At 39.3% G+C, this 27,308-nt stretch overlaps 1 protein-coding gene across 1 annotated transcript in view; it reads right to left on the bottom strand.

Annotated features, from left to right (window-relative positions):
- NALCN (sodium leak channel, non-selective) overlaps nt 1–27,308 on the bottom strand; it is a 245,834-nt gene that overhangs the window by 4,593 nt on the left and 213,933 nt on the right. Inside the window, exons 24-42 of the mRNA XM_075045904.1 lie at nt 27,150–27,270; nt 26,919–27,050; nt 24,949–25,116; nt 23,679–23,783; nt 22,851–22,957; nt 20,898–21,018; nt 20,715–20,813; nt 15,746–15,839; nt 15,114–15,220; nt 14,637–14,711; nt 11,628–11,747; nt 10,198–10,266; nt 8,217–8,365; nt 7,418–7,511; nt 6,508–6,640; nt 5,831–5,946; nt 3,348–3,505; nt 2,536–2,686; nt 253–402 (exon numbers count right to left, since the gene is read on the bottom strand). Coding sequence (XP_074902005.1) covers nt 253–402; nt 2,536–2,686; nt 3,348–3,505; nt 5,831–5,946; nt 6,508–6,640; nt 7,418–7,511; nt 8,217–8,365; nt 10,198–10,266; nt 11,628–11,747; nt 14,637–14,711; nt 15,114–15,220; nt 15,746–15,839; nt 20,715–20,813; nt 20,898–21,018; nt 22,851–22,957; nt 23,679–23,783; nt 24,949–25,116; nt 26,919–27,050; nt 27,150–27,270 — 2,269 coding nt within the window. The remainder of the gene's footprint in view (nt 1–252; nt 403–2,535; nt 2,687–3,347; nt 3,506–5,830; nt 5,947–6,507; nt 6,641–7,417; nt 7,512–8,216; nt 8,366–10,197; nt 10,267–11,627; nt 11,748–14,636; nt 14,712–15,113; nt 15,221–15,745; nt 15,840–20,714; nt 20,814–20,897; nt 21,019–22,850; nt 22,958–23,678; nt 23,784–24,948; nt 25,117–26,918; nt 27,051–27,149; nt 27,271–27,308) is intronic.

Raw genomic sequence — 27,308 nt, 5'->3', positions numbered from 1 at the left:
GAGCTCAAAGTTGGTGCTGCCAGAGTCGTACGGCTGAGTTTGCCCTTTATGGTGCTAGCAAGACAGCTAACTAAGTTGGGGAATTACTGCCTTAGACCATCTTGCCTTTACATCTGAAGGCGAAGACTGAAGCAAAACAAGATAATGCTTTCAACTTTCCCTGTTAAAGTGATATTTAAAAAAGAACAAATAAGAAACATGGAAGTTTTCTGGATTTGTTCTGAGTAGCTGATAGTCTTCTGGTTAACATACCTCTGGCTGTGCACTGTTATCTTGATTAACAGCATTCATATCTTCACTCGGCTGTGTTGTCTCAATGCTGGGAGGATTCAGAAATCGGCTCAACTCCTGCTGTTGACTCTCTCGTAGACTATGGATAATGCTGCACGACTGCTGTTGTTTCTGTCAAGGTATAATATGTGACAACAAAATGTTCTCATTGGTGTGTTACAGTGCTTGATTTTTTTTAAAGCCTTCTAAATATTTAACCGAACAGTGAGCACCAGATGTGGACACCAGGTGCATTGATAAAGCTACATGTATCAGATGGTCACTATTTAAATAAAGTGAATTCCAGCATATGTCTAACCTCTATGTAGGGACCAGAGGATGAAACTTATAAACTACATTAAGTGGAAGGGAAGTTGTTCAATTGTTAGTTTAAGCCAAGAGTTTAAAAACATATTGTTTTGAATTTATAAGTTAGAAGTTCTTGCAAAGAAAAAGAAACAAGGAAATTGGTGGAGATTCACTAAGAATTACATTAAGGCAATGAAAAAAATCTGATTTCTTTCATGGACTTTGGAACACGCTGTCAGTAAGACTGAATAAAACAGTAGTGGAAACCTTGGGACTGAGTATAGATTTACAGCACAAATAGAAAAACAAAACCACTACCATTATGATCTTACAATCTAATTTGCTTTTAAATGAAAATAAACAGCCCTTAGGAAGGGTTTCACTTTCCTGGGTAGTTTTCACCGGCTCCCTCTAGAGAGACTTAGAGACTAACAAGAGAATTTGAAAATATATATTAACTTCCATAATTACATTCAGTTTATAAAAGGTTCATATAATGTGAAATGATCTGAACCACATTATTAGAGAGAAATGAATAGCATATTTACTTTAACATAGTGTAATTCAATATCATAATGAAATGAACAACAGTCGAACAAACCCCGAATTGAGAGCTGAGATTAAATTTACTGCCATTATTATTACAGAGATAAGATCAAAATGAAACTATCTATCTGAATATGCCTTGAAAGTTGACGTTTCAGCTGGAATGTACGTTACATTCAAATTGTCCAGTTATGTTTTTTTATAAGTTTACGAACAGAAAATTATTCCATGATCACAGATCTCTATGGAAAACCTCCAGTCACAAGAAGTAAGCTTTTATAAAAATAAAAAATATATGTGCCAAAACCTGGACTCAGCCTTACAGTAACTGAAAAATCAGTCATCAAGGCAACCAGGTTGTGACTTTTTATATAAAGGAAGAGTTGTTTTTGGAAGAAAAGAGGAGAATAACTGCAAAACCTAATTCAAATTTCCTGATTTTTTTTTTAATATAAATTTCATCCAAGACAAACTTTGACCAACATATATTGTAGCTATCCTGAGCAAAGGCAAAAATGTTTCTGATGATCAGAAGCACTGCATAAACTGAATACAGAAGCACCGGCTAGCTCTATACTAGTACATTAAACAGACCGGGATTTCCTGCAGTGCTGAAGCCAAGTGACAGGCAAGAACTTTCATGATCTGGCTGATCTTGACAGCTTCAACCACTGCCTACTGGGAGCAGTCTCCACCCTGACCCATGCCTCGAGGGCAGTGATGGTCCTACGGCAGTGGTCTGGGAGACCCCTCGGCACTGGTCTGGGAGGGTACGAGTACGCATGGGCCAAAACTGTGCCGAGGAACATGATAATGAGGATGGGTGACCCCGTCCCAGTCCTGAGCCGATGCCTTGGCCCTGCTTAATTTACTGGCATAGACACAGCTACTGTGTGCCACGGTTCATATACCTGATTTGCACGTACACACTGCTCATTTGCACACACAGTTACTGTGATGGCTCACTCAAATGATGTATCTTGATAAGGGTTCCATCTGAGGAGTCATCTGCTGGTGACTGATCATGGTATCTTCTGCCAGCAGAGGCAAGGAAATTATACAATTACATTCTATGAGGAAGGATTAGGCCTATGAGGTTTCATCACATTACATTGTTTTTTCTTTATTCCTTTGACTTTGGTCTCTGCACATGCATCTTCCGGCTGTATTGAAAAGACAGATAAATTTTTGGCAGGAAGACAGTTTTTGCCTTCAAAAGATGCTTATTTTTGTAGCGCTTTCAATTGAGCTGTAACATAGTTTTTTTGTTGAGTTAGCAACTGCTACATACTTCTTCACATAAACATTATCGTGACTTCAGAGTAAATGAAGCATAGTGACAGCAAATTCCAACACTGTTGAGCAGTACAATTTCTGCAACCATTTTGATCCTGGTTTAGCTTGACTTACTGCTCTGATTCGCTTTAAGCACTTCTTCAGCCACATGCGTATGGTCTGCTTGGCCACCTCCTCTTCTATGGTATATTCCAGTTGTTCCCTAGCAAGCAGTTCTTCCAGTTGAAGACTTTTTCTGATATCAACAGACCTATATGAAAGCATGCTGGAAGAAACATAGATTAATTTTTTTTTAAATGCTGGTGATGTTACATTTTAATTTAGAAAATCAAAGCTCATACTGAAGACCTTAATGCAAAAATACATAATTCAGGTGTATGCAGTAAATTCATATTTGAAGCTAAAAAACGCTAAGATGATTCCAGAAGAGACTTGTGGTGCTCAAAACAAACGAAGACCTTATCACCTACATCTAGCTATCCAATACAGGTGAGCTGCTGAACCATAAGCAACTAGGGCATTTGTGGTGGTTTGGGTTTTTTTTTCCCCTAAGTATTTACGCTTGGATAATATTCCCATTTCTATTTTATTTCTAGTCAGATTCACTGTCATGTTGCTACACATGTGGGAGCAACCTTTCGTTACTTGGGATACAAGAACGACACGTGACTGCTGTTTATGACAAACTGTCTCTGGTGAAAACATTAAAATTACTTAGAGCTGATTCCCTAGGACCTGTGTTTTGCATCACTAATATTTTTTGTAGGAAAAAAAGAGAAATCTAATTTTTGTATTACATTTAAAATAGCAGTGCCTCTGTAGCTACTGGTCTTGCCTTTTCCCAAGCCTAATGAATACCTGTTAACCTGGAGAGAAACACAGGCCATTATACCTGTTCTACAAATTCAGAGAAAATCTCAGAGTACCTGAGCACGTCATGGAAAGTGACATCACCACCATTATGGAGCCGTTCCATTTCATAGCACATGTGCTTGAACAGCAGCTTGTCCTTGTCGAGATCTACCTCCAGCCTGCCCCGCAGAAGCCTCAGCAGAAATTTCACTCGGAAGGTAGGGATTACTCCCTGGGTAAAATTGCATAATAGATGGTAAATCGTTACTGTGACCTAACAACCAACTCAGACATTCAACTTGATCAGTGAGAGAAACACTATTTCTCCAGAGACTCTGTGTCAAATCCTGGCCTATTTAAGTCACTGTGAATACATTACTGAAGAATATACACACGCAGCCAGCTCTTCAGCACACTGATGGAAGTCTTTGCTGTTATTTGACTGATATACAATGAGAATCTGTGCTGTTAATTTTGCCAGAAATCTTCAAAATTGCTCGGTGATTTAGTTTCCCCATTTGCATTAATCTATGATGAGAATCATATGTCCAAAGAGCTGCCTTTGAAAAACTGAAATTAAACTACAATTTAAACATTCGCAGCCAGGCTTATACCTGGCTGTAAACCTGTCCCCTTCTCTGTGCATCTTTGGACAGGAGAAAGTTGGGAGTTTACTGGCTTTTCAAAGGTCCTCTGTTCTGAGAGTCAACCTAGCACATGTTCCGCTTTTTGTGACAACAATTTTGATCTGCTGTTAAAAAATTAGGACTGTATTTCCCTCTGAAACTGTAGTATCCATACTCTTTACATATTTTCTTTTGCTAAAGGAGCCTGACTGGAGCTATTTTTGCTGTCATGTGTTGTTCCACGTCAGAGAGAGATCCTGTCAGTGCTGGGTGTGCTGGATTCAGAACTCTCCATCTCTATCAGTACAGACCGTGGCTTCCATCTCCAGCACAGCCATGTGCCAGCTACAAGCAACCAACTCGTTGTTCATATTCAAATCTTAATGATGTCATGAATCATTCAGATTATGATTTAACTTCTGAGCATCTGAACAGCTCAGTCTCCCAGATGTTCTTCTCATCCCAGAATCACAGAATGGTTGAGGTTGGAAGGGACCTCTGGAGGTCGCCTTGTCCAACCCCCTCTGTTTAAGCAGGGTCTCCCAAAACTGGTTTCCCAGGACCATGTCCAGATGGCTTTTGAGTATCTCTAAGGATAGAGACTCCACAAACTCCCTGGGCAACCTGTGCTGGTGCTCAGTCACCCTCACTGTGAAAGTATTTCCTGATGTTCAGAGGGAACCTCCTGTGTTTCAGCTTGTGCCCATTACCTCTGGTCCTGTCACTGGGCACTACTGAGCAGAACCTGGCCCTGTCTTCTTTGCACCTTCCCTTCAGGTATTTATGTATACTGATGAGATTCCCCCTGAGCCTTCCCTTCCCCAGGCTGAACAGTCTCAGCTCTCTCAGCCTTTCCTCACAGGAGACATGCTCCAGTCCCTTCATCATCTTACTGGCCCTTTGCTGGACTCTCTCCAGTATGTCCATGTCTCTGTTGCACAGAGGAGCCCAGAACTGGACCCAGGACTCCAGGTGTGGCCTCACCAGTGCTGAGTAGAGGGGAAGGATCCTGCCCCTTGGCCTGCTGGCCATACTTGCCTAATGCAGCCCAGGATACCATTAGCCCTTTTTGCCGCAAGGGCACTGCTGGCTCATGTTCAACTTGGTGTCCACCAGGACTCCCAGGTCCTTTGCTGCCAAGCTGCTTTCCAGCCAGTCAGGCCCCAGCATGTACTGGTGCCTGGGGTTGTTTCTCTCCAGGTGCAGAATTTTGCAGTTCTCCTTGTTGAACTTAATGAGGTTCCGGTCTGCCCATTCCTCCAGCCTGTCGAAGTCCCTCTGGATGGCAGCATGACCCTCTGGCATATCAGCTACTCCTCCCAGTCTGGTGTCATCAGCAAACTTGCTGAGGGTGCACTCTGCCCCATCATCCAGGTCATTAAAGAAGATGTTGAACAGGATTGGACCCAATATTGACCCCTGGAGTACAGGACTAGTTACTGGCCTCCAACTGGAATCTGTGCTGCTGATCATCACACTCTGGGCCTGGCCGTTCAGCCAGTTCTCAGTCCACTTCATCATCTTCTCATCCAGCCCATACTTCATCAGCTTCTCTATGAGGATCTTACAGGAGACAGTGCTGAAATCTCAGCAAAGCCCTTCTGAAGATCAGACATGTAAATGGATGTGAGCCTGTAGACTTCCAAGGGAACAGCTCTCAGGGAGATGGGAGGAAAGATGCTATTGTATTGATTCTAGGAATATCTAAATTTGTTTTTAAATCTACTATTATAAGTACTTCACAGTAGTAAAGAATATGGGTTAGTATTTGAAGGGCCATGAACAATGTTAGATCATACTCACTGAACTTTTAGAACGTGAACAGTAACTGCTCAGTGAGTTTTGTCAGCACACTTTGTTTTCCCCCTATGCTTTTTCAAGGAAAAAATGTAAATTTACTGGATTTCTGTGCTCATTATCAAGTTTCTTACCTCTCTTTTGTCATCAACCATGTTCCATATAATTTGAAAATGCCTAAGATCATTGTAACTTAGAAGTTGGTCTTCTTCAGTTGAGTAAAACAACGAGAAATTCTCCACAATGATAGCTGAAAATCACAAAGCCAAAAAACACTATAAAGAAAGCCTGTAGTTACTTTCTAACTGGTTAACATCCATAAGCAACTATGATTTCAAGAGAATATGAATTCTGTTGTGCAAACTTGATGTTAATAAGTGCCTTTAGCTGTATGTTCAGATGATTTTAAATGTATAATATACTGTCATGCTACATCAATATTCACTTGCTCACTTTTTAAAAGCTGTATCTTAAATGCTGGTGAGATGCCTAATCTAACATCTAAGATCAGTTAGGTGAATTCCAATGATGTTGGAAAAATGTTAACTGGAGGAGGGAAAAGCTCAGAAAATAGTATTTCTTAGGGTAACTCTACAAATACAGCATATCTCTTTGTTCAAAAAACTTTCATTCCCCAAATTCCTGAATTTTAGCATACACCATGCCAGAGAAGAGTCAAAATCATCATACGCATATAATGTAACAGTGAAGGTACAAGGTAACCTCATACCTGAATAGCACAACAGACTCACATCTAACATACTACATGCCAAGATGGACCTTTTTGTTATTAACGTATATTTTCACTTACCAACAAGCAAATTTAGCATGATGTATGCAATGATGACATAAAATGAACAGAAGTACATAAGAGCACCAGCATAATTTCCACAGTCTGTTTTCCAGTAAGTGCTGTTATCTGGCGTACAAAATGGAGGCTGAACCTTCAAAACAAAAGAAAACAAAGTCAATCAATGATAAGAAGAGATTCTTAATTTCTCTGCAATCAATACAATACTTATGACTATCATTTCTTTAAAGCTTCCCAATTAGGGAATAATACTACTATTGTAGGCAGGTTTTTGTTGTTCCTTTAGTAGTTAGAAATCAAAAACCAGAGAGAGGTATGACAAAAAAGGCCTAGGTGTGGATCTCACTACCACACACAAGGCACATTGTGCATTATGCCACTGTAAAGAAACACCTTGGTGCTCTGAAACGTGGCGGTTTTCAAAAAGCTTCCCTGGCCATTCCTTTAAAAAGGAAGGGAATATGATTTTCATTGCAATGGAAACAACAGAGAGAAATTTACTTGGGCAAAATAAAGTGATTTAAGAACAAATTTTGAGGTCCTTAAGATGGATTTCACATAGAATGAGCCAAAGTGCATGCATTAAAGACAAAGTTAACCTGAAAAGTCAGTTTGCCCCAGTCAAAACAGAGATAACAGTGGAAAAATGAGTTACTGCACTTCTGATTTTGAAAACCTTTTCATTTTTGTGTTTTAAACAGCTTAGCCCCATGAAATATTACACTGTGAGTGTGTGATTGGAACTGCAATTTGTGTGTCGTGTTCTGAGGTTTCGTGAACTTTATATCCCTTGAAGAGATAAAGGTAATCACAACATTCCTTGTACAAAGCTAAGATACTGGAAACGCTTTGAGATGCAATGGTGTCTCCTGTTTCTTGCCTACTTTATCTCTGGCAGTATCGTATTTACCATGCAGTCATGCATAATTTTGTTCCAGTCTTCTCCAGTAACTATTCTGAAGAGTACAGTAATAGCCTTGCCAGCTGATGAAAAATTTGCATGTCTGTTTTAAAGAATAAGAGAGAGAGAGAGGTCATTTCACGTCCCAGAATTAAAAAGTTGACAAGAAAAAATGCAAATAAATTCCACTTTCTACTGTTCTACTATTTTAAACTAAAAATAGTTAGAGTATTATTTGAAGGAGCTCATTGAATTATTTATTCCATGACTTAAGATACAGTAACTGAACTTTGGCTCAGACACAGGTCTGAGTATTTTGGCTCATTTTATCAAAGAGCTAAAGCAGACTCAAAGCCAGATCCTATCCCCCGTCTCCATTCTCTTCCTGAAGCCTGATGATGCTATTGATTGGGAAGTCTCCAGTTAACAGCCAGTTCACAGAACTGTCCCCTCTCTGTATCGGCCTGGTATATGGATCCTGTTCCTGGGTGATGCTGATAAGGTGTCGTAGGTACGCTGTGTTTCAGCAGCTTGTGGCTAGCTCAGTGCTGCTTTGAAGCATATTCTAGCTGGGATAATGAAGAACACCTCTCAGTCTGCTCTGGGCTGGATTGGGTGCCATTTGGTCCAATGCATAAGGACTGGGAAGATGGCTCAGTGTCTCCTATCAGAAATTCTGTTTAGAGCTCTTCAGCTAGACCTGGAGACTTGTCTGATTTTTGCCACGGGTAAACTTCTCTCCAGCAGAATGTGATTTTTTCAGGCTGTTTAAAGAACATCTCCATGAGGTAGTAAGTACATACTGTACCTGTTAATGTTCTCTCCGTATTTCACTGTACCAAATAAAACCACTCCAGCAAAAGCATAACAAAGAAGCAGTAAGAACATTCCCACTATGATGAAGAAACTCTTGTACATGCTGACAACCACAGTCAGGAGCAGCATTTTTAGTGTCACCTGCAAGGACAGAGAAAAAGCAATCCATGACACAATTCAGGAAAGCAGAGATAAAAGGGAAAAGAGAGTTATTGCACTCACCATTTTGACAATGGATTTTTTTACACATATAGGCTAATGGATGAGCCTAGTGAAATGGTACATTATGAATCTGATTGGAACTGAACATTTTGTGTCTTCCTCTGAAATTTAGTGTGCTTTTTACTTGCTAAAGAGATCAGTACATCCACCTAATTTACAAGGTCAAGATGTTGCTCCTCAAAGAGTATATATAGGATAATACAGTGGAGGATAATATAGCAATAATACAGCATAAGCTTAACTATAATATTCTAGGATCAGTATACTCCAGAAGTATCAAAATTAGTATTGCATGAACAGTGGTGCAGTAAACTACTTCGGGCTTACCTTAAAGTGATGTTAAGTGTTAGGTGGAAACCACAGATACTGCAGCCTACCTAAAGGAATGGGTTGATGTATAGAGAAGGGGATTTCCTTAAGATGAGCACAGCTTGATTAAACTAGTAATTTCTCTTGCAAGTTGGCCAAAGAGTTTAAGAAGAGAGCATAATTTTGGAAATTACATAGGCCATAGGCCTAGATAATAGATGTTACTTTCCCATGCATGCATATTGTACATTTTACTCTTGATAAAGTTATTGCCCTAGTTTGTCCTAACAGCCTTACGCACTTTGGATGCTATGGGAAATTCTTTTTAATGGGACTGAAGGTAGCAGTTTTCTTTAGATTCGTGCCAAACTGATAACTCATGCTGATTTTTAGTCATCACATTGCATCACAACAGATAAATTAGTGAAACTGATACAGCTCCTAACATGAAAGCACAAACGACAAGATTAAAACCTTGAAAAAACTTTAGAATCAATCAGAAAGCTTTGAAGGCAATCACTTGGTCTGGCTGCATAGGAGAAGCAAGGATTTTCATTTCAATTCCAAGGGCCTACAGGCTCTGTGTAGTTTGATTGAAAGAAAACTTTTTATCTTTACTGAACAAACCCTCTGACTTACTGTTCTTAACCCCAGCAACCTAGTACAGCAGTCTTTTCACCACATTTACTTTAATATGTCAGACTTCACAGAAAATGTTTGGATAGTCTAAGAAGTTCTACAGCAAGAGAATGCAGAGTGTCACCACTTGTTAAACAAATGTGTTTGTTCTCTGTCTATGCTTATTCTGCCAGCCTACTCTCAATTACACCAGAGCAAATCCAAACAAAAAAGAAATGTAAACTTTAGAAGTGACTTGCTTGGTCGCCATGCCAGTGTTTCCAGAAGAATACCTTGGCCCAGTATTTTTTTTTAAATTGAACATAAATGCTTTACTGTGATAAGACATACATTGTAGAGACACAAGACACAGACTTGCACTCTAGAGGAAGAAACTTATATAACAGAGCACTATCACAACAAGATGAGTGCATCAACCACCACTCCCCTAGTCTTGCAGAGAAAATAGATAAAACGGCATGCACATCAGACCACACTGAAATGGCAAGGACTGAAAGTAGCACAATGCAAGTTCAGAGTTTTAGAGAGCGTTCTTAAAAAACTGTGTGGTATTGCAGTTGCACTTTATTTTGCAAAAAATGCAGCTTTTCCAGTAACCATAATATAGTGCTATTATAGAATAGACATAAAATCCTGACATTTTAAAGACAGCATGTAAATTTGGAGACTGCTGCTTGAAGTCTCCTTTTTTTTTTGGCATATAAAATGGAGCCTTACAGAATGTGCACTAGAGATGAGTAGCAACTAGTCCTTTAATCTATACACGAGCACTGCAATGGTTGTATTTCTTAATTTATACTTACGTGCTTCCCACAAATTGAGAAAAACCTGAAGACAATTACGCATGCCCCCATCATGTATGTGTACGCATTCTGGAACAGGAACACAGAAGACTTAATACATTGGCCCCCCCAGGGATCTCATGGAAAGACCATGATAATTGGTCTTTTAATAATGCAGGGCTGTTGCCATATGAAATAAGAGAAATCATAAACTAGTAGCACCAATATTTCAATAACAGTGGAGCAGTAAGAAACTAACACTTTAGAGGAAGAAACTTCTATAAGAGAGCACTATCACACCAAGATGAGTGCTAACTACCTACCTACCTAACTACCACTTCAAAAACACTAACCAAACATCCCCACATATCGAACCAAAAAACCTTCAATCCTCTTTAGCTGGGCTGCAATTATGTCCAGTACCCCCAGTCCGCTTATCTAGGCAGCTGCTGGCTTAGAGAAACTCCTCAGGCCTTCCAAGCTACTCAGCAGCAGGGAGCAAACTGTGAACGTCAGGGCAAAATGACAAGTCACACAAGACAGGTTTTTCTCCAAACAGAGCTCGGGGCAAACAAGAGCGAAGCCTGCAGCCATGATAGGGTTGTGACTTCGACAATTTGTGATTCATGACAAGTATCAACTATCCCTTCTCCTTCCCTCGTAAATAAGGGAACCAGGAGTGTAGATGTAGGGTTCGGCGTTCGGAATATCTCGCGATGTCACGGAAAGTTAGAGGGTTAGTCGCAGCCTTGTGATGTATCTGTAATCCCGCCTCCCCTTGTTAGTATAAAAGGAATTAACTGCGCAATAAAAGGCGGAAGTTGGCGCTCACACTGTGTGTGTTATCTGTCTCTTTCCCTGGTCTGGGGGTTGATCAGTGATCTAATCGTGGCACCTTGATATGCAGCGAATGCTACATGTAGCCACATTTTAAAAACTGGGGTGGGATGGAGGAAAAGCTGATTTCCTCCTCTCTCCTCCATGCCTTCTTGGATTAAACATCATCCCTTAACTAAAACCAGAGCTACATAATCGCTGCTGGGTTTGGGACAGATTGTATTGTTCAGCAATTTTGAACCTATGCCTTCTTCCAGTCCTCTGCTCCTGCCTGGATTCTGTGCATTGCCTCTTTCTTCCTTGATGCTTATGAGACTGCTGTTGGCAAGAGCTCTCAGTCTCTCTGGATTCCTTCCCTTCCTCACTCACATCCCTCTTGAAGACATCAGTTTTCTACCACATTTATAGATTCTACATCAGTAAGACAACTTTTTTACTTCATCATTGCCCAAGACGATTCCTTCTTCTTAGCATCAAGCTTAATTTGTTTCAGCTGTATTTCAGCCTCATTAAACTCCCAAGGGTTTATCTAGATATATAGTAGTGATCCTACTGCTGGTGCTAAACAGATAAAATCAAGCTTAATCACTGGAACTATATTTTGTAAATCTTACCAATAAGGCAAAATGAAGTATCACCCATATAACTCCAAGAGATGTCACCAAGAGATCGTACCGATTTCTTCTGCTTTGCCAGAAGCCAGAAGGTGACATGGCAATAATCTTCATTGTGACCTATGGATAAAAACAATTTCTCAGTTGTACTGAATAAATGGTTATTTCTTGCTATAAGAACCTCTTCCATTCTCTAAAATGTTTGATTGAATTTATCTTATGAAATAGACTCAAACAACCACAGGCAGGTTTCATATCAGCTCACTGTTCCCATGTGGACAAGTTAGGCTGCTGGACTAACCTGATCACATAAACTTTCCTTAGATGGAGGAAAATGGGTACTTGTGGCCAAGACGAGGGGATGAACAGAATTCTGCAAGTGTCTCTCTCTCTCTCTCTCCCCCCCCATCAAGTATCAAAGGAAGGAGTGCAGCTGACCACCTCAGACGCAATGCTTAATGTATAGATTGCTGAGGTGAATGTGAGCTTAAGCTTTCATATAGTTAAGCAAGTCATGAAGTTAGAAAATTATTATGTCAATAATACGTAGCTAAAAGAGGTAGTAGTATCCTATCTAGCTACCTGTCTTCAAGCAGGCTAAAATCACATAAGCACATTTGAACTCAAGAATATAATTGTGTTCTGCAGCACCTATAGTTCAAATTAATTAAAAAACCTTCCCATATTGCAAGTATTTCTTGCTTTAAGGAATAGTCTGTACTCAGCACCATCTGTGCTCAGCAGCATATAAGAGAAGAAAGCTAAGAACAGTAAAGGCAGCACATTTTACAAGGTACCTGGTACAAGACAGCACCCAAAGTGCTTGACATTTCTGATACAGGTAATAAGAGTGCAGACAGGAAGCTTAAGAATAGATACTGATAAAAAATAGTCACAACAGCTAACAGATATCGAGGTAGGGTGATGCATGGAGAGGGAACACCAGAGAGTTTCTCATACACAATTCGTACTAAACCTCAAAGCAAGTCAAGTGTTACTATATAAAGGCTATAAACGTCAGGCATTCATCATGATTTTTTTCATCCCACCTTGCAACAGTGCCATTTAGCAGTACTCTTTACACTTCTGAAACCTAAAGCATATATAAAAGGACAACAGTTTGAGGTAAAAGGCTGATTTTCCAGTTAGTTCTTTCCCATATAATGTTTTCTGAAGCCTGACTACAAAATGAAGAATATGGTCTCTGAATCTCTCATTGAGGTACCTGAAGGTATCTTGCTTCCTTCTATCCAGTCAGCTGAGATGCCCTAAAATACAGGAGACAGATGCATGGGGCTGGCAGGGATGACACAAGACCTGCAAACATCCCTGCCCCTCTGTAGCGGTTACTGGAGGTAAGGGGAGATCAGTTAGGGTTCCCAAAGTGGTAAGCAGTTAATTTAGGCAACTGAATCTCACCCTACACCTCCCTCGATCACAGCGACAGCTTAAACACCTACCTCACATGTACAATTTAGACACCTAAGTTCAGGTGTCTATAATCTTGAACTGAATACCATACCATCCAAATAAAAAAATCACATCTCACTCTATTCTGTGATCAAGTGAGATCTCAGAATTCTTCCTATTCTTCTATACCACATATACTGATGTGAGCAGTAGAGGTTTAAGACTGAATCAGGAGTCCTTAGACTGGACACAGGGCCCTTAGCGATGCAGAAAGCTTTGGCCTTCCTCATGGACCATGCCTGCTAGTGGTAGCAGAGCGTCTACATAGCAGACTCTGTAACTGGATTATGCTGTATTAGTGAAGATCCTGGGCAGGAAGCTGCTTCTTCTCTCCATAAATTGTGTGCACTCACAGTGTGATAGCTTGCCTGTTGAGACAGTCAACAAATTTTTCTTGGCTCTGACAAAGTTCCTTTGAAATTCTAGAAGTGTATTTGTTTCCCCTGGCAGTGTAAGAGAAAAAAGTATTTCTAAAGACATAGTTACTAGGTAAATTAAAACCTGTCTGTGTATGATACAAATCAAACTTTTCTGTGTTTGCTCAGTCTCTCACGAGACACTGATTTCTCCTGGGTAGGGAAAAAAGAAGCAACAACACGGACATACTCTAGCTACAGCTGCTACAAGGTATTCACTTCATTGTTTATTCATCACTGCTGGCAAAACCTATCACTGGAACATAAGAACTGTCATATTGAATTAGAGCAGTGGGAAACGTAGTCTACTATACTGTTTCAGATAGTGGTCAGTATCAGCTATTCAGAGGGGACAGAAAAGAAAAATACTAAACCACAAACTTACTTATAAAAGAATTATATACTAACCTAACCACAGAGGAAGCATCTTCTTTAACCTTATAAATGTGTGCTTTGTTACACTACAGATATCCTTATACATACAAAAATATATACTTTTAAAAATGTGTTTAAGTCTGTAGATTCCAATCTTATAAGAACAGGCTAATTACACCTTGCACAGTTGCTTGTGGTGACAATTTTCTCATAGACAGAGAACTGTTACCACACAGGATCCAGATCTGTGCAACAAAAGATAGACAATACTCAATTTGACATAGTTTATTAAAAGGTATTAAAATGAAATGTGATACTTAAAAAAAACCAAACCAAAACAGAGACGTTTGATGATGTCACAGCTACAGAGTAGTGGGAATTAATGCACCAAGCAAAATATAAATGGATCAAGCAGAACTTCCATGATACAACATGGAATTAATTTAATCTAAGATGTTCTGCAAGAAAAAGAGTTCACTGGGTTCACCAAAACACATGTTGAAATGCTCAGAGTTTTATATATATAAAAGGACACAAAGCTCAAGGTGCTGGACAAGTATGATTATAACAAATTAAAAGTTTATTCCTACAATACATGTTGTTTAAAGACAAGTGACATGGAGAGCCCCAAATGTACTTGTTCAGAAATAAAAACCATAGTGAAGAATGAGACAACATCCCTAAAGACAAAATGAAATATACACATACTAGCCTTAATCTCAAGAAGTCATAAAATATATTACTTTACCTCAAGGACAAAAATGAAGGTGAAAACAACTGACATTGTTGCTAAAGGCACAGTCACCGGATCTGCAGCATCCCACTGAAATGCAAAAAAAATCCAATCATAGAAAAATAGCTGTTAAACAGAACTAAATGCCTCTTCATTGCCTTAACTTTTCTTGCAGGTTTTGTAAATGAATAGATTTCACTTTAAAATATACTCAGACAGGAATGGCATCTTGGTGTTTTCTTCTCTCACAGATTTACAGCTTAACTGGAAATTAAAAATAGTGGACCAGACTACAAAAAGGCAGAAATTCACTCAGCTCCACAAGTTACAATTACTCTACAGTGATCTGTGCCAACTGAGATTGCTGTATCTAGAAATCATGTTTCCCTACATTCATCACAGTAATGGCTCAACTGATCGTTAATTGGTGTTAGGAAATGTGCAACACATGCTGTCCTACTATAATGAAATGCTTAAAAGAAAGACAATTACCTTAACTGATAACAACACAGACTGGGCCAGAACAAGTACAGCAATAGTTCTCTTAAAAAATGGATGCTGAGTTATATCATACATCTTAGCTCTAAAGCCATCGTTATCTGAAAAAGAAAGAGTTCGAGGAGGAGAGTTAAAACACACAGTGGTATTTTTCCATGACATATTTTCCATGTTCATTAGTGGCAAAATAATCCTTACCAGTTTTAAAATACATTTCTAATTTTCTGCTACAGTTTTCCATATCAAATAGGGCTTCTGAACATATAATTTCAAATACTGAACACCAGTGTTGCATGAAGGCTTTGGTACTTGTAGGGCAAGTGCATCATTCAACTGCTGTCAGGTTAATACATTCCATTCATATCATTAACAGCCAACTGCAAATATTTTTCACTTAGAAATTCATTTTTTCATTAAGGCTTATCCTAAAACCATCGAAGCACAACCTTTTTGGGGTTGATTTTAATAGCCTTATGCAGAGATCAGTAGTTGGAGCCTGTTTCCACATTAACTTATGCACAACCTCCTAGTGGCCTCACGATTACAATTTTAATTTGAATCGCAGACTCCTGGGGAATTCTGAACACTAGGGCTCAACATGAATAAAATCAAAATATCTTTGATACCCGGACGAGGTGGGAGATGAAGAGGTTGTGCTATCTTCAGTCTGCTTTTCAGATCTTCCCATCGTCTCTGATCTACAGTCAGTAAAGCTGTCCCCTTAATAAACGAAGAGAAGCGTGTAAAGCTTTTGTCATATAAAAGCTAGAACATTTAATGCTGTAAACATGAAAACAACATTCTCTTTGGTGCCTGAAATAGAGTTACATAGGCAACTCTCCTTAAATAACACACTGTTTGGGTAAAGGAGTCTGAAGTATCAGCTGTTACTCAAGAGGATTTCTGGATGCATTAGCTGTGAGTTTCTGGGACTCAACTCAGCAGGCACAGTTGTTGCTCTTCGTAGCGGCAGCCCAGTGTGGGCAGTGAAACACTGCAGGAGGCCTTCCATTTGACTGAACATCATTTGCCAGGAAGCACCGTTTTAAAGAGTGGTCGATTTTGTCCGGATGTTGCTGCAGAAAATCCTGCGGCTCGTCAGTGCCGCTGCTACAGTTTCTTGGGGAACGAGCCCTCCAGGAGACCGCTGCCGCTCTCCACAGCTCTTCTGCTTGGGGTGTAATTGAAATAAAATGATAGTATGCTATGAATCTACAGGAGCTCTCCACAAAGAAAGCACAAGGAGAGGTGGAGATACACCTTTATGGCAGGCGGTGGTAGATGGTAATGTGTGTGTTTTCGTAACAAAGGAAAAAACAAGCAACCCTCCCCAAAAATGAGGCCTTCATCACTTCAGAGAACTGTAAAATCTCATGGAAGAAGTCTGGAGTTACAAAAACAAGGGAGACCATTTCAAGGTAAATGTCACAAACCTGTCTCCCAGGCCCTTGGCTGCTCCCACAGCCAGCACGGAGCCGCGCCAAGCTGGGCGACGGCTGCTGTGATCTTTGGGGCTCACCTCGGCATCGGCTTGTGCAGGTGCTGGAACTGTGGCTGGCTGTGCTACCGATAAGGTCAGGATTCCTCCCTCTCAGTGGATAATCACCTCTTTATGGAGCTGTGTCCCCAAACGGCACCCTGGGAAGAGGTGCCTTCCAACAGGATATGGACAAAGCGACAGATGTAAGGATACCTATTACTTGTATCGGGCCCAAACAGTACATTTAGAAATGCTTAAATTAAAAGGCAACTCATTCACCCCAATGAGCGTGTCTGGTTTATACTCTTGGAGAGCTTTCCCTGCGAACAAGACAAAAAGGTGGCAAAAAAAGCGGACCTTTGTAAAATGTAGAAATAGTGATGCCAAGTCACTCTGTTGCTCCAGAACTACCACTTCCACCAGCGGGATCATTGTAAGGGGACCGCAGAGCCCTGCGAGCGGGACTACTGCTGGAGGAGCTGTGTTGGCATTTGGACTGCAGCTCAAAACTGAGTCGATCTCATCTTCACTGCTGACTGAACACGTGGCCCCTGGATGCTGTGACAAGTGACGGGCAGATGTTGTGAAACGGGGTGGTGGAACGCTTTGGGCTATTGCCCTGTCACTGGGACAGCTGAGGACTCAGCCCAGAGCCCGCTGTGGTACTTCCCAGTCCAACATCTCCACACCTGCAGCTCCGACAGCTCCCAGGAAATACTATGGCATATCTGAAAATATTTTGGTTTTTTTTTTTTTTAGAAAATTGTTCGTTCTCATGTAAAACAGTTTATTCAGTAATTGTCCAACTCTGACCCTCCTCAACAATTCCTGGCACTACTCTAATGATGTATCAGCTGTGAACTTTCTAAAGCCAACATCTACTTAAAACACCAATAGCTTGGCCATGTAACTAGTTTTAAGAAGATGCAGCTTAACCTCACACAGTGGACTGGTTTGCTCTCTTCTTTCTGGACTAGTTGCCAGCCTTCTCTCTATCTCACTTCACATTTTTTTCAGTTCCTGGACATTTCTTCACTCTAATATTGATTGAGTTGAGATTTTTTTCCCCGCTGCATAATTAACTAACATATTCATCTTTTCAACTCAAATCTGAAGACATTTTCATTTCCCTATAGTAAATACATAAAAAGTAACAAGTATTCAAGAAAAAAGAAAAACAAACATTACATGCCACAGCAGCTACCTGAGGTTACTAAGAAACAACTGAAGAAGCTGAACCAGATGACATAAATGATTTATACTGACTGTATTTTTAGTAACATGTAAATTCTATAGAAATATTGCATGATGTGCCTGTTCAGTGTCATTTACAGGGAACTGCTACTAGTGAGTAGCTTTTTTGATGTTCAGACTAATGCTTTCCCCGTATTCAGATATGGAATTGAGGGAGGAGAGCATTCATAGCTGAAAAGGTGGCCGTAGTTCGAGAAAAATGTACAAGCAGAGAAAACCACCCCCAAATGATAAATGTTACAACCAGATAATTTTCTGAAAATAATGGGAACCCTAATTCAGGCCCTACACCTCAGACTTCCACATTTACACTGGCAGCTCATGCAGGGGCAATCTGGGCTAAGATTTAGTTTAATTATCTCCTGTGCTCACAATCTTTATAAGCCTCATCTTCACACCTTCCTGTTGCCTCTCATTTTGAGTCACAGTGAACATAAACAAAATTACTTTTCACATGAATCTGAGCTTTCCTGTGTCATTGAAGCTGCATATCAGGGAGGAGGGAATGAAATACAAATCTGCTACACAGTCACATATAATTAAGGGTATTTTTCCCCTGTTCATGTTCATATTTCAAACTTAAAAAACTGGTGAAAGATTTACGCTGATATTGTGGATAAATCACTTCAAAAGTAACCTGTGAGTTGGCCCTGATCACCTTATTCCACAGTTGACAGTTGACTACACAGATGAACACTGAGTTATGAGTTAATGACATCTCACTAATTTCTGAAAGAAATCTCACAAGCTGCCTTTGCAGGAGACAGGCTGACACAGTGAAATTGATCTTGTGAGTGACTTCTATGGAAAGAGTGGGAACTAAGAGTGAAAAGGCTGCCTAGGAGATTGACAGCACTTAGTAAGATTGGGCCTATTGTCACGAAAGCAGAATAAAAGTCATACTAGTAAGAGCAAAGACCCAGCTCCTCTAGTACCTTTTTTCTATGACAATGGCCAAAAGTAGATGCCTGTAGGTGTAGCAAAGCAACCCAGAGCAGTGAGTGGCTCCTGATGATTCTCCATTGCCCACAAAACTGGCTCAGCATCCATGACAGATACATTCAAGACCACGTGCAAAACTAAAGGGGAAATGCACCACTTCCTCACTCCCCAACACTGCATGCACCACACCTCAATGGGGTAAAGGAAAGATGTTTGATTAGCCATGATCAAAAGCTATTTAAGAGTGAACTCCGTACTGTGATATTTCTACTTCTCGCCTACACTTGTGCCTATGAACAGGTTTTTGAGGAAATTGACCTGTGTAGAAAGCGTAAAGGGAAATGAAGAAACAATTTATATGATAGAAATGCTCAGCTAACATCTCAATAGAGTTTCATGAACTATTACGTACATGACAGAAACATACATAGCTAAATACATCATAGCTATAGAAGAAAAACATTAAAATAATTTTAACATTTCAAATAATATTTTAATTACCTGTAATTTAAATAAAAATAGTTAATTTTTTTTCATGACTTGCTGAAAAATATTTTGTATTCATCAGTTTAATGCTGACACATATGAAGGAAAAGCAGTATTACACAGCTGAACAGGAAGGGGCAAAAGCATCTATACAAATCCAGTGTAATTCTCATACTGGAGAAATTTCAGCTTTGTTAATTCACTAGTCAAAATTTAGTGAATAAGAAAATAAATGAATAGCACCTTGCTCCTTCTTCTCTAGAACAGATGTATTTTAACAAGAATGACTGCACTTCATCTCACCAAAATTACACTGGAGTCACACAAACATAAAAATACCTTCTGAACAGCAGAGGTTTTTGGCTATTTATTTGGCTCACAATCTGCCTGACTTCACCATGATGCCTTGCTTGCCCACATTGGACACACAGTCGTATGCTGCTCAGCTTCCTTCCAGGAGTCAAGTGGTTTCCTTGAAGGGCAAATTCAACACTTGTGTTTGCTACAGAGTTTGGGTCGGGGCCATAGCAGGGCCATGGCCAGCACCCAGTTTGTTTCCAGCACCAGCACACTGGGTTGTCTTGCATCTCCAAGCCCCAGAGTGCACAATCAGCCTTTGCCTCCGCTGCCATGAGTGATACAAATATCACTCTAGCTAGCTGCAACACAGATATCTCACTATTTTGGGGACTTTGAACTGAAAGACGAAAAACATTAATAATTATGTCTTGGTGCCACAGGGGCACCACAAGAGGCTCAGAAAAAACCCTCAGATTAAGGGCTGTGCCGTGTGTATGCATCAGTCCCATTCAGAGGATGCTATCTTTAACAAGTGTAGACATGAGCTGCTCTTTAACAATTCACCTGGGGACAGGTTTTTCTACTTTTTAGGGTAATCTGCAAAGCCCACATGATCAGCAGTTTTTTCCTAGAACTTTTTTGTTTGAGTGATGGACAATTAATTTTACAATGTACTCTGCTGTTTGCCAGGAAAAAGCCATGCAGCTTTACTTTGGATCTGAAATACTGCAAGTGCAGGGGTCTAATGAGACCCCTTAGTTGTAACACGTACAAGCATAACACGTCTTTTTTACCTGCCGCCGGATGTATGCCTACATCAAACTAAAACAGCAGAATGTGGAGCATCTGTAAATACATTGTGCTTTAGGTTCAATCTCCATCTGGCAACATGGCTGCATTGTAAATAAACTCAGACAGGTGAGAGTGTGTGATGGATTGCTATCATCCCAGGCTTGAGTTTTGTAGCAAATATGGATCAGGTGTGTTTAAAGTCATACTTGCAGGCTTGCAGAATGTAAGATTGATAAGTCAGTCTTAAAGGCAGCGTTACCAGGTAATGTAGACAGTGTAATATCAGTTTTAGGTTTCTTACAGAGCCAGTTCCACATAAAATAAACCGCCACACTCAGTACCTTGTTTTCATTGAAATTAGCGATGACAACTCCAACGAAAAGGGTCAGTCCAATCATGCAGCCAAGGAATACAAAAACATGAATGTAGATTCCATGGATCTGAATAGCCAAAAATAAGATTAATAGTTAAAACAAATCAAAGTATGCGTTGTGGAATTCAAAGACTCTGAAGTGTTTCCTTACCGGCCCAACGCGATGAATAATAACATCTCTGACTTCCACCCAGCCTTTTAATGAAAGAACTTCAAATAATGCCAGCATTGCATTCCCCACATTGTCAAAATTAAAATTCCGAGGATTTGCCCTGAAATGCAGTACACAAATAGGTGTAACTTCAGCAATAAAGTTGTTCTTTCTATTTGTTACCTTGATTCTTCATAGTCTAACATTTAAATACCTTGCAAAGTTGGTGTGAAAGCCTCTGAAATATATCATTCAAAGTTCTGTGTCAAGAATAAGAAAACAATAGCAACAGCAATAGATATGTACAGCATATTTTTTTTGATCCCTATGTATGTTTTACTTTCTTACTCAGAATCTGATTCACAGTAATAAAGCTTGTAACATGTTGCTGCATTTTAGTGTTTTTGTCAATGAAATTAGCAAAATACAGCATTCATGAAAAAATGGATCTGATGGCATTGCCCAGATTCTAAAATAACTTACTTGAAGGAGACCAGTCTCAAACCCACATAAATGATTTGGACTCCAAAGTCAGCAAGATCATTTAGAAAATGCTGTTCCTTATTTCATTGTCATTGGGAACTGATGGTCTGAAGCAAAACTTACTGAGAGGACATCACATCTTCTTGGCTTTCCTATACCATATGCTCTGACCTTTTGTATCAGCTGAGATTCAGGAGGATGTTTCCAGCTGAACATTGAGAGTACCTTCTTTGGGCAAGGTTAGCACATTGCTCTGTCTCTACAATCCCAGACAGAAAATCCAAGGAGCTCAATTAATTTTCAACAATTTATAAGGTACATAGCTGTATTCCAGAAGAATTATTAAGTGTTTGGTGCTTCTGAAAATCCAACCATTCAGTGAAAAAGAGAGCTCTCAGATGTAGATATTTATTTTAAATGCCGTCCTTATACTGACATCTGGCTCTTGAAAATCTGGCCTGACACAGCCAACAGGTGGTATAAATGTCCTTGTGGTAAAACATTTTTCCGCAATAACAAAGCATTCCCCAAAGTTTACAGTTATGCTGATTAAGACAGTTTTTGCTTATTTCTGGATCAAGCTGAAGAGGATTGAATTTGCTTACTCGAGGAAGAATTTGTCTGAAGCATACAGAAACAAAGACTTCTGCAGATGTCAGAGTTTCACTGACTGTTCAAATCACAGCATATTATTTCATTAGGGTAGGATGGCTCTGAATCTACCACTGCTGGTACATTCTTTATCCTCACACATAGTCAATTAAAATAACTGTGGATGTTAAGCTGATTTTGCAAAACGCCAACCAACTTAAAAATGTAAACAATTAAAAAGAGGGGGTTTTGCCTGTTCAGGTGTTGGGAAATACTAAACAGACTTTATCAGAATACTAACCATAAGCATAACATGCTCTTAAATAATTTTTACTGCACTACTGCACTGGAGAGACCACAAAGATTCCCAGCACTGGAAACAGAAAGAAGCTGCTAGCTGGCATGGTTGATGGCCATAGAAGAGAAAGGCTGGTTTTAGGCATGACTTGCTCATTTTTTTTTATGGGTAGCTGTAGGCAGGTTGATTTCCATTTCTTTTTCTTCCCATCTTTTCCTATCTATTCTTACATTCTGTTGTTGTTGTATGTCTTCATAATAGTACTAAAGAACAATTAAGTGATAATCTTGGTTCAGGACAATAACTCCCACTGTAATAAAAATCACATCCAATTCTTATCTAGGTTCAGTACCTATGGGTATTTTTTTTCTTTTCTGCTTTATGAATAGAACAGCAGGTTAAGTCTGGAAAAGTTTCATATACGTGGCTTTTTACTAAATATACCAGAATTCTTACCCTTAATATAATTTGACTTACAATAAAACCCTTCCATCAGTATTTTAATGCCATGAGATCTGAGCCATTTTCTACAGCAACAGCTGCGTTTTTGAAGATAGATAGGTCAATGCGTAGCAACTCACCAGACTCGTGGCACCCAAAATCCAGGCTTTTTCTCTCCAGGTCTTAACTTCAAATTGAGATTTTTGGAAACACTTACATTTATTCTGAAGATGCCATGACAATCTTCCTATAGTGAAATAAATCACAGCCTAAGATTAAATAACGGTCTGTGAGAGATGCCGAAATGCCTGTATAGACAGCACACTTGCCATGATGGGGAAGCAATGTAAACAGAAATGAAATGTTATTTACAGGTGTGGGATTAATAGTCATGGACCTTTACCCAAATGAAAAAAGCATCTTAGGAAGGATTCAAAAAACCCTTCCCCTTCCAGGACTGAGAGTGCTTTTCATTTTGCAAGACTATCTAGCCTTTCACCTCTTTAGGAAAGACCACTGCTCTCTTTAGGTGATGATGATATTTCTCCAAATGGAGTAAGAAACACAGCTAACTTTCTCCATGTAACCTACATAGCATTCCCAGTGCTTTTGACATCTAGCAGCCTAGCCTGGTTTTTAGCTGCTGACCTAGGAATGCAAAAGTGTCATTTTCCATGGTTAATTCCATGTGACATTCAGTCCTTTGCAGAAAATATGGCATGAATTTGACAACTTTTTCGGACCATCTCGAATATTTGGACTTGCTTAACTTTTTTACATGAAAAGCCAGCCTTACCCCCATTCACTCACTCCTTTATCACCTTTCCCTCCATCATCCTGCTTCTGAACAAGAAAGTGCTCAATATCTCCATCTCTCATATGATAGCTCTGATTGCCCCACTTGTGTTCCCCAGCAGGCAGAAATGGCACAGCATACTATTATTTTGAAGCAGAAAAGCAGTTCTTACCCTAGAGATGATGTGCGGATCATTGCATTTAGCCAGTTTTCCAGCAAATAGCTGCACTCCAAAGCTTGCGAAAACAAGCATTAGTGTCAGCAAAAGAATAGAAACCTGTAAAGATGAAGTTAGACTTGTCAAGCTCTCCTCCGGCAGCCTTGAAAAAGGGGGACAGATCCTTCCGTGAACTGTAGTAGGGAGGATTGTTTTGTTGCATAAACCTGGAGATACGGCTTTCGTGACAGACATGTTACTTTAGGTTCTATTCCAGTAACCAGGTGCTGTGTTAATATTATTATTAACATAGCATCTAAGAATTGTAGATAAGGATCAAAGCTTTCTTACATTCAGCGTACCACCTTGCTAAATTCGGTACACATAAGAATTGCCATTCACTTTAAAGAGAACTCTTCAAGTACTTAAATACATGCTGCTTCTGTTTTGCTGAATCAGGCTTTACAAATTAATCCAAGTAAGCCATTGTTAGAAATTTAATTACAGGATAGCTACAATAAAGATATACATGAGCAAATTATGATGTAAATATCTTTAATAGAATATAGTATCTATGAAATGCTAACTAGCTTTATACTTTTTGTCCTTGCCTCTATTACTGTCTGCAAATATTTTGTAGCTTAGCTTTTTATGACAAACTGACCTAATACAGCATTCTGTTAAGGAACAAAATATCTGTTGTTTAGGCTGACAAATTTCACATAGGGTCCCAAGACAATAGATTAGGTTCTGATCAAGCAGTCACAGACTCCGTTATTGTTATTATTACTGTAAGTGCATAATCATGATCATAATAATAACAACAACATAACAATGAGATACAGATCTGTGATGAACAACTGTATTGTCTCTGGTTGCCTCTCAAAAAACTTGGAGGTAGAGACCTTCAGCTTGGAAATCAGGTCTACTTTTGTTCTTACAGAGCTGCCATACCCTACTTTTTATCTTCCTTCTCTAACTAGAACTGTGAATAAGGGTAGATTTTATTTCAGTAGTCCTTCTATGTAATTATGGCAAAATATATGCTGAACAAATAATATAATTTATAAAATAATTATTACAGCAGCTTTATTCAGTATAAATGTAAATGAGTTATATTCCTAATTTTTAACCTGTTCTGTGGTCATCTGCAGCAGTAGCTACAATGAAAAGTAAACAGACAACAATGGAGACAAGATTAGAAAACATAAACATTATAGCAGAATGGTATCTTATTACTCCTCCATATCTTCTTTTTAACAAGAACAAAATAACTGGCACATACCAAAAAGATTTCCTTAAAGCCACTAAACAGCTCTCGCACCACTTTCCTCATCTGAGGCACCAGTTTGAAAATCCGAAGAGGTCGGAGGCAGCGGAGTACCATTAAGAGCTGAGCTCCGGATTTGGCAGGGACGTTCTGAGGCATCCAGCACAGGAATATCAAACTCACCTTGAGGAGACAGGGCAGGAAAAGGCAAAGAAGGATGAGGCTTACAATGTCTTACTTGACATAGGCACAGCACAAAAGATCAATAAACACTTCTCTTCCTTAAAATTAAAGGGAAGATTAAGGCAAAAAAAGCCTACTTTAGGAAAAGGACTTGGATCTCCTGTGCCCTGGTTGATTGTCCTAACTAATGGGCATCAGCTTCAGCCTCTGTCTTCCTCCGACTCAAAATCTGTTTTATTCTTTTCAGCAGATGGAACAGTTCCAAAAGAAGAAATCAAATTGCCTGATTCAGAGCAGGGACACAAACTGTATTCTTGGAGCAGACAGCATCATCTCTCTACCCGCTTCTCATTTCAAACACAGATTCTACCCTGAAACCGAGATATCTTCACCTGGAAAGTGCTTTAACAGTTTCCTCACCAGTTTTTCCTACTACTTTGTTACAGGTAAAAGTAGTTTTGTCACTGTGTGGTTTTATCACAGAAATATTATCCATTTGAATGTGTTTTCAAAGAGCATAGTTGTGTCTTGTAGCCTGAACAATCTCTAACAGATGGTTATTGTTTATAAGTCTGTTAATTACTTCTTATTTTTTAAAAACTATTTATAAAGCCAATGTTATTATAGGGGGACAGAGGTGAGAGTGTTACAAAGAAGTTAAGTGCACAAAAAATGGAGAATCAAGCTGATATCACCAATATGAGGTAAAACATAATATGATTTGTTAAAAACAGCAGTGGTAAAAGACAGCCGCCTCACCAAAAAAAGATTTGCCAGTGCTGGTGACTTTCTTTCATATTATTTTAAGACCATCACAGGCACAGTTGGAATATCCAAGATACACTACCTAAATTTTCCTTCAGACAAGCAGAGGGATTCAGAGGGATTTCAAGAAACTAATGCACATACTGATTATGCATACTACAGTGGGAGTTTTGTATAAGTATGCATATTTTTATTTATGCTAACAATGGAATCTTTGATACAAACTGATCGTGACAAATTTTATGCAGCACATCTGTCTGGTGGATTAATCTCTGAAAGATTTAATCTAAATCCATCAAAGCCATTTTGCTTAGTAATTTCTTCAGTTAGAAAATATTTCATACTGTATTATACTGAGCACTGTTTTTGACACATTCTGTGGTGTTTATTGTCATATGTGAAGAGGAAATGGACTCCCTTCTCTTGTATTTGAATGGAATGTAAGAAATTTGGGGGGGGACAAAGAAAACAGTAGAACAATTTTTTTTTTCCTGAGAACCACTACTGATAGCTATGGAATATAGAACGATGTTGCTTTGCTTTCTTTCTGCTATAGCAACACCAACAACAAGGATGTGCCCTTTTGTCAAATGGTAGAGGCTTTTGAAACACCTACTATAAAGCAGCAGAGCTGTCAAGAGGGAAGGAAGCAATGCATGGCTAAGAAACAGCTAAAATAAAGATTCTCCTGCATAAAAATGCTGATGCAAGGTCAGAGATCTCAAGCTTACTTTGGAATGAAATCAGATCTGATACTTAAAATGTAAATAAACAATTAAAAGGGGCCATGCAATGGCCCTAGACTAAATTACCAGGAGCTTAGCACCTGTCGGTGTATTTTTAGATGTCTAAACATGTATTTGTACACATAACTGACAGGAGTGCACATGAAAACAGTGGTGTTCGTACACATATTACACTACTGCATTTACATCAGGGTGCAGAGCCAAACTTTTTAACATTACCAAACATTTATCTATCCAAACATATCAAAATTAAGAACGCAACACAAACCTCCCGTAAATACAAAAACTTACAAGATATATAAATATATCCATAACTCCTCCAAAGTCCCTGATGACAGCTGTTGGTGTAAAAAACAAGCCATCTGCCATAATCTTCAGATTAAGCTCAATGCTCATGAATATTACAAAAACATATTCAGCAATCTGAAAGTCAAAGCAGAGAAGAGTCATAATTTAGGAATACGCAGTGGAGAAAACCAAGGTGAGTGTGCTTCATTAAATGTAATGATTCAGTGACAGTACCTGGAGTGTTGGAGCATGCATAACTCTTCTAAAGGGGGATTCAAACATCATGGAAATGCAGGAGCATATAGTAACAATGATCATGACCCAGTCCAGGTAAGTAACCAAACCCAGCAAGTCACTGCGAACAATACATAAGGATAACCATTACAGAAGTGC

The sequence above is a fragment of the Buteo buteo genome, chromosome 14, assembly GCF_964188355.1.
Source record: "Buteo buteo chromosome 14, bButBut1.hap1.1, whole genome shotgun sequence".
Taxonomy (NCBI): Eukaryota; Metazoa; Chordata; class Aves; order Accipitriformes; family Accipitridae; genus Buteo; species Buteo buteo.
The sequence above is the reverse complement of the archived record's forward strand: the minus strand, read 5'-3'. Positions and strand labels throughout refer to the sequence as shown.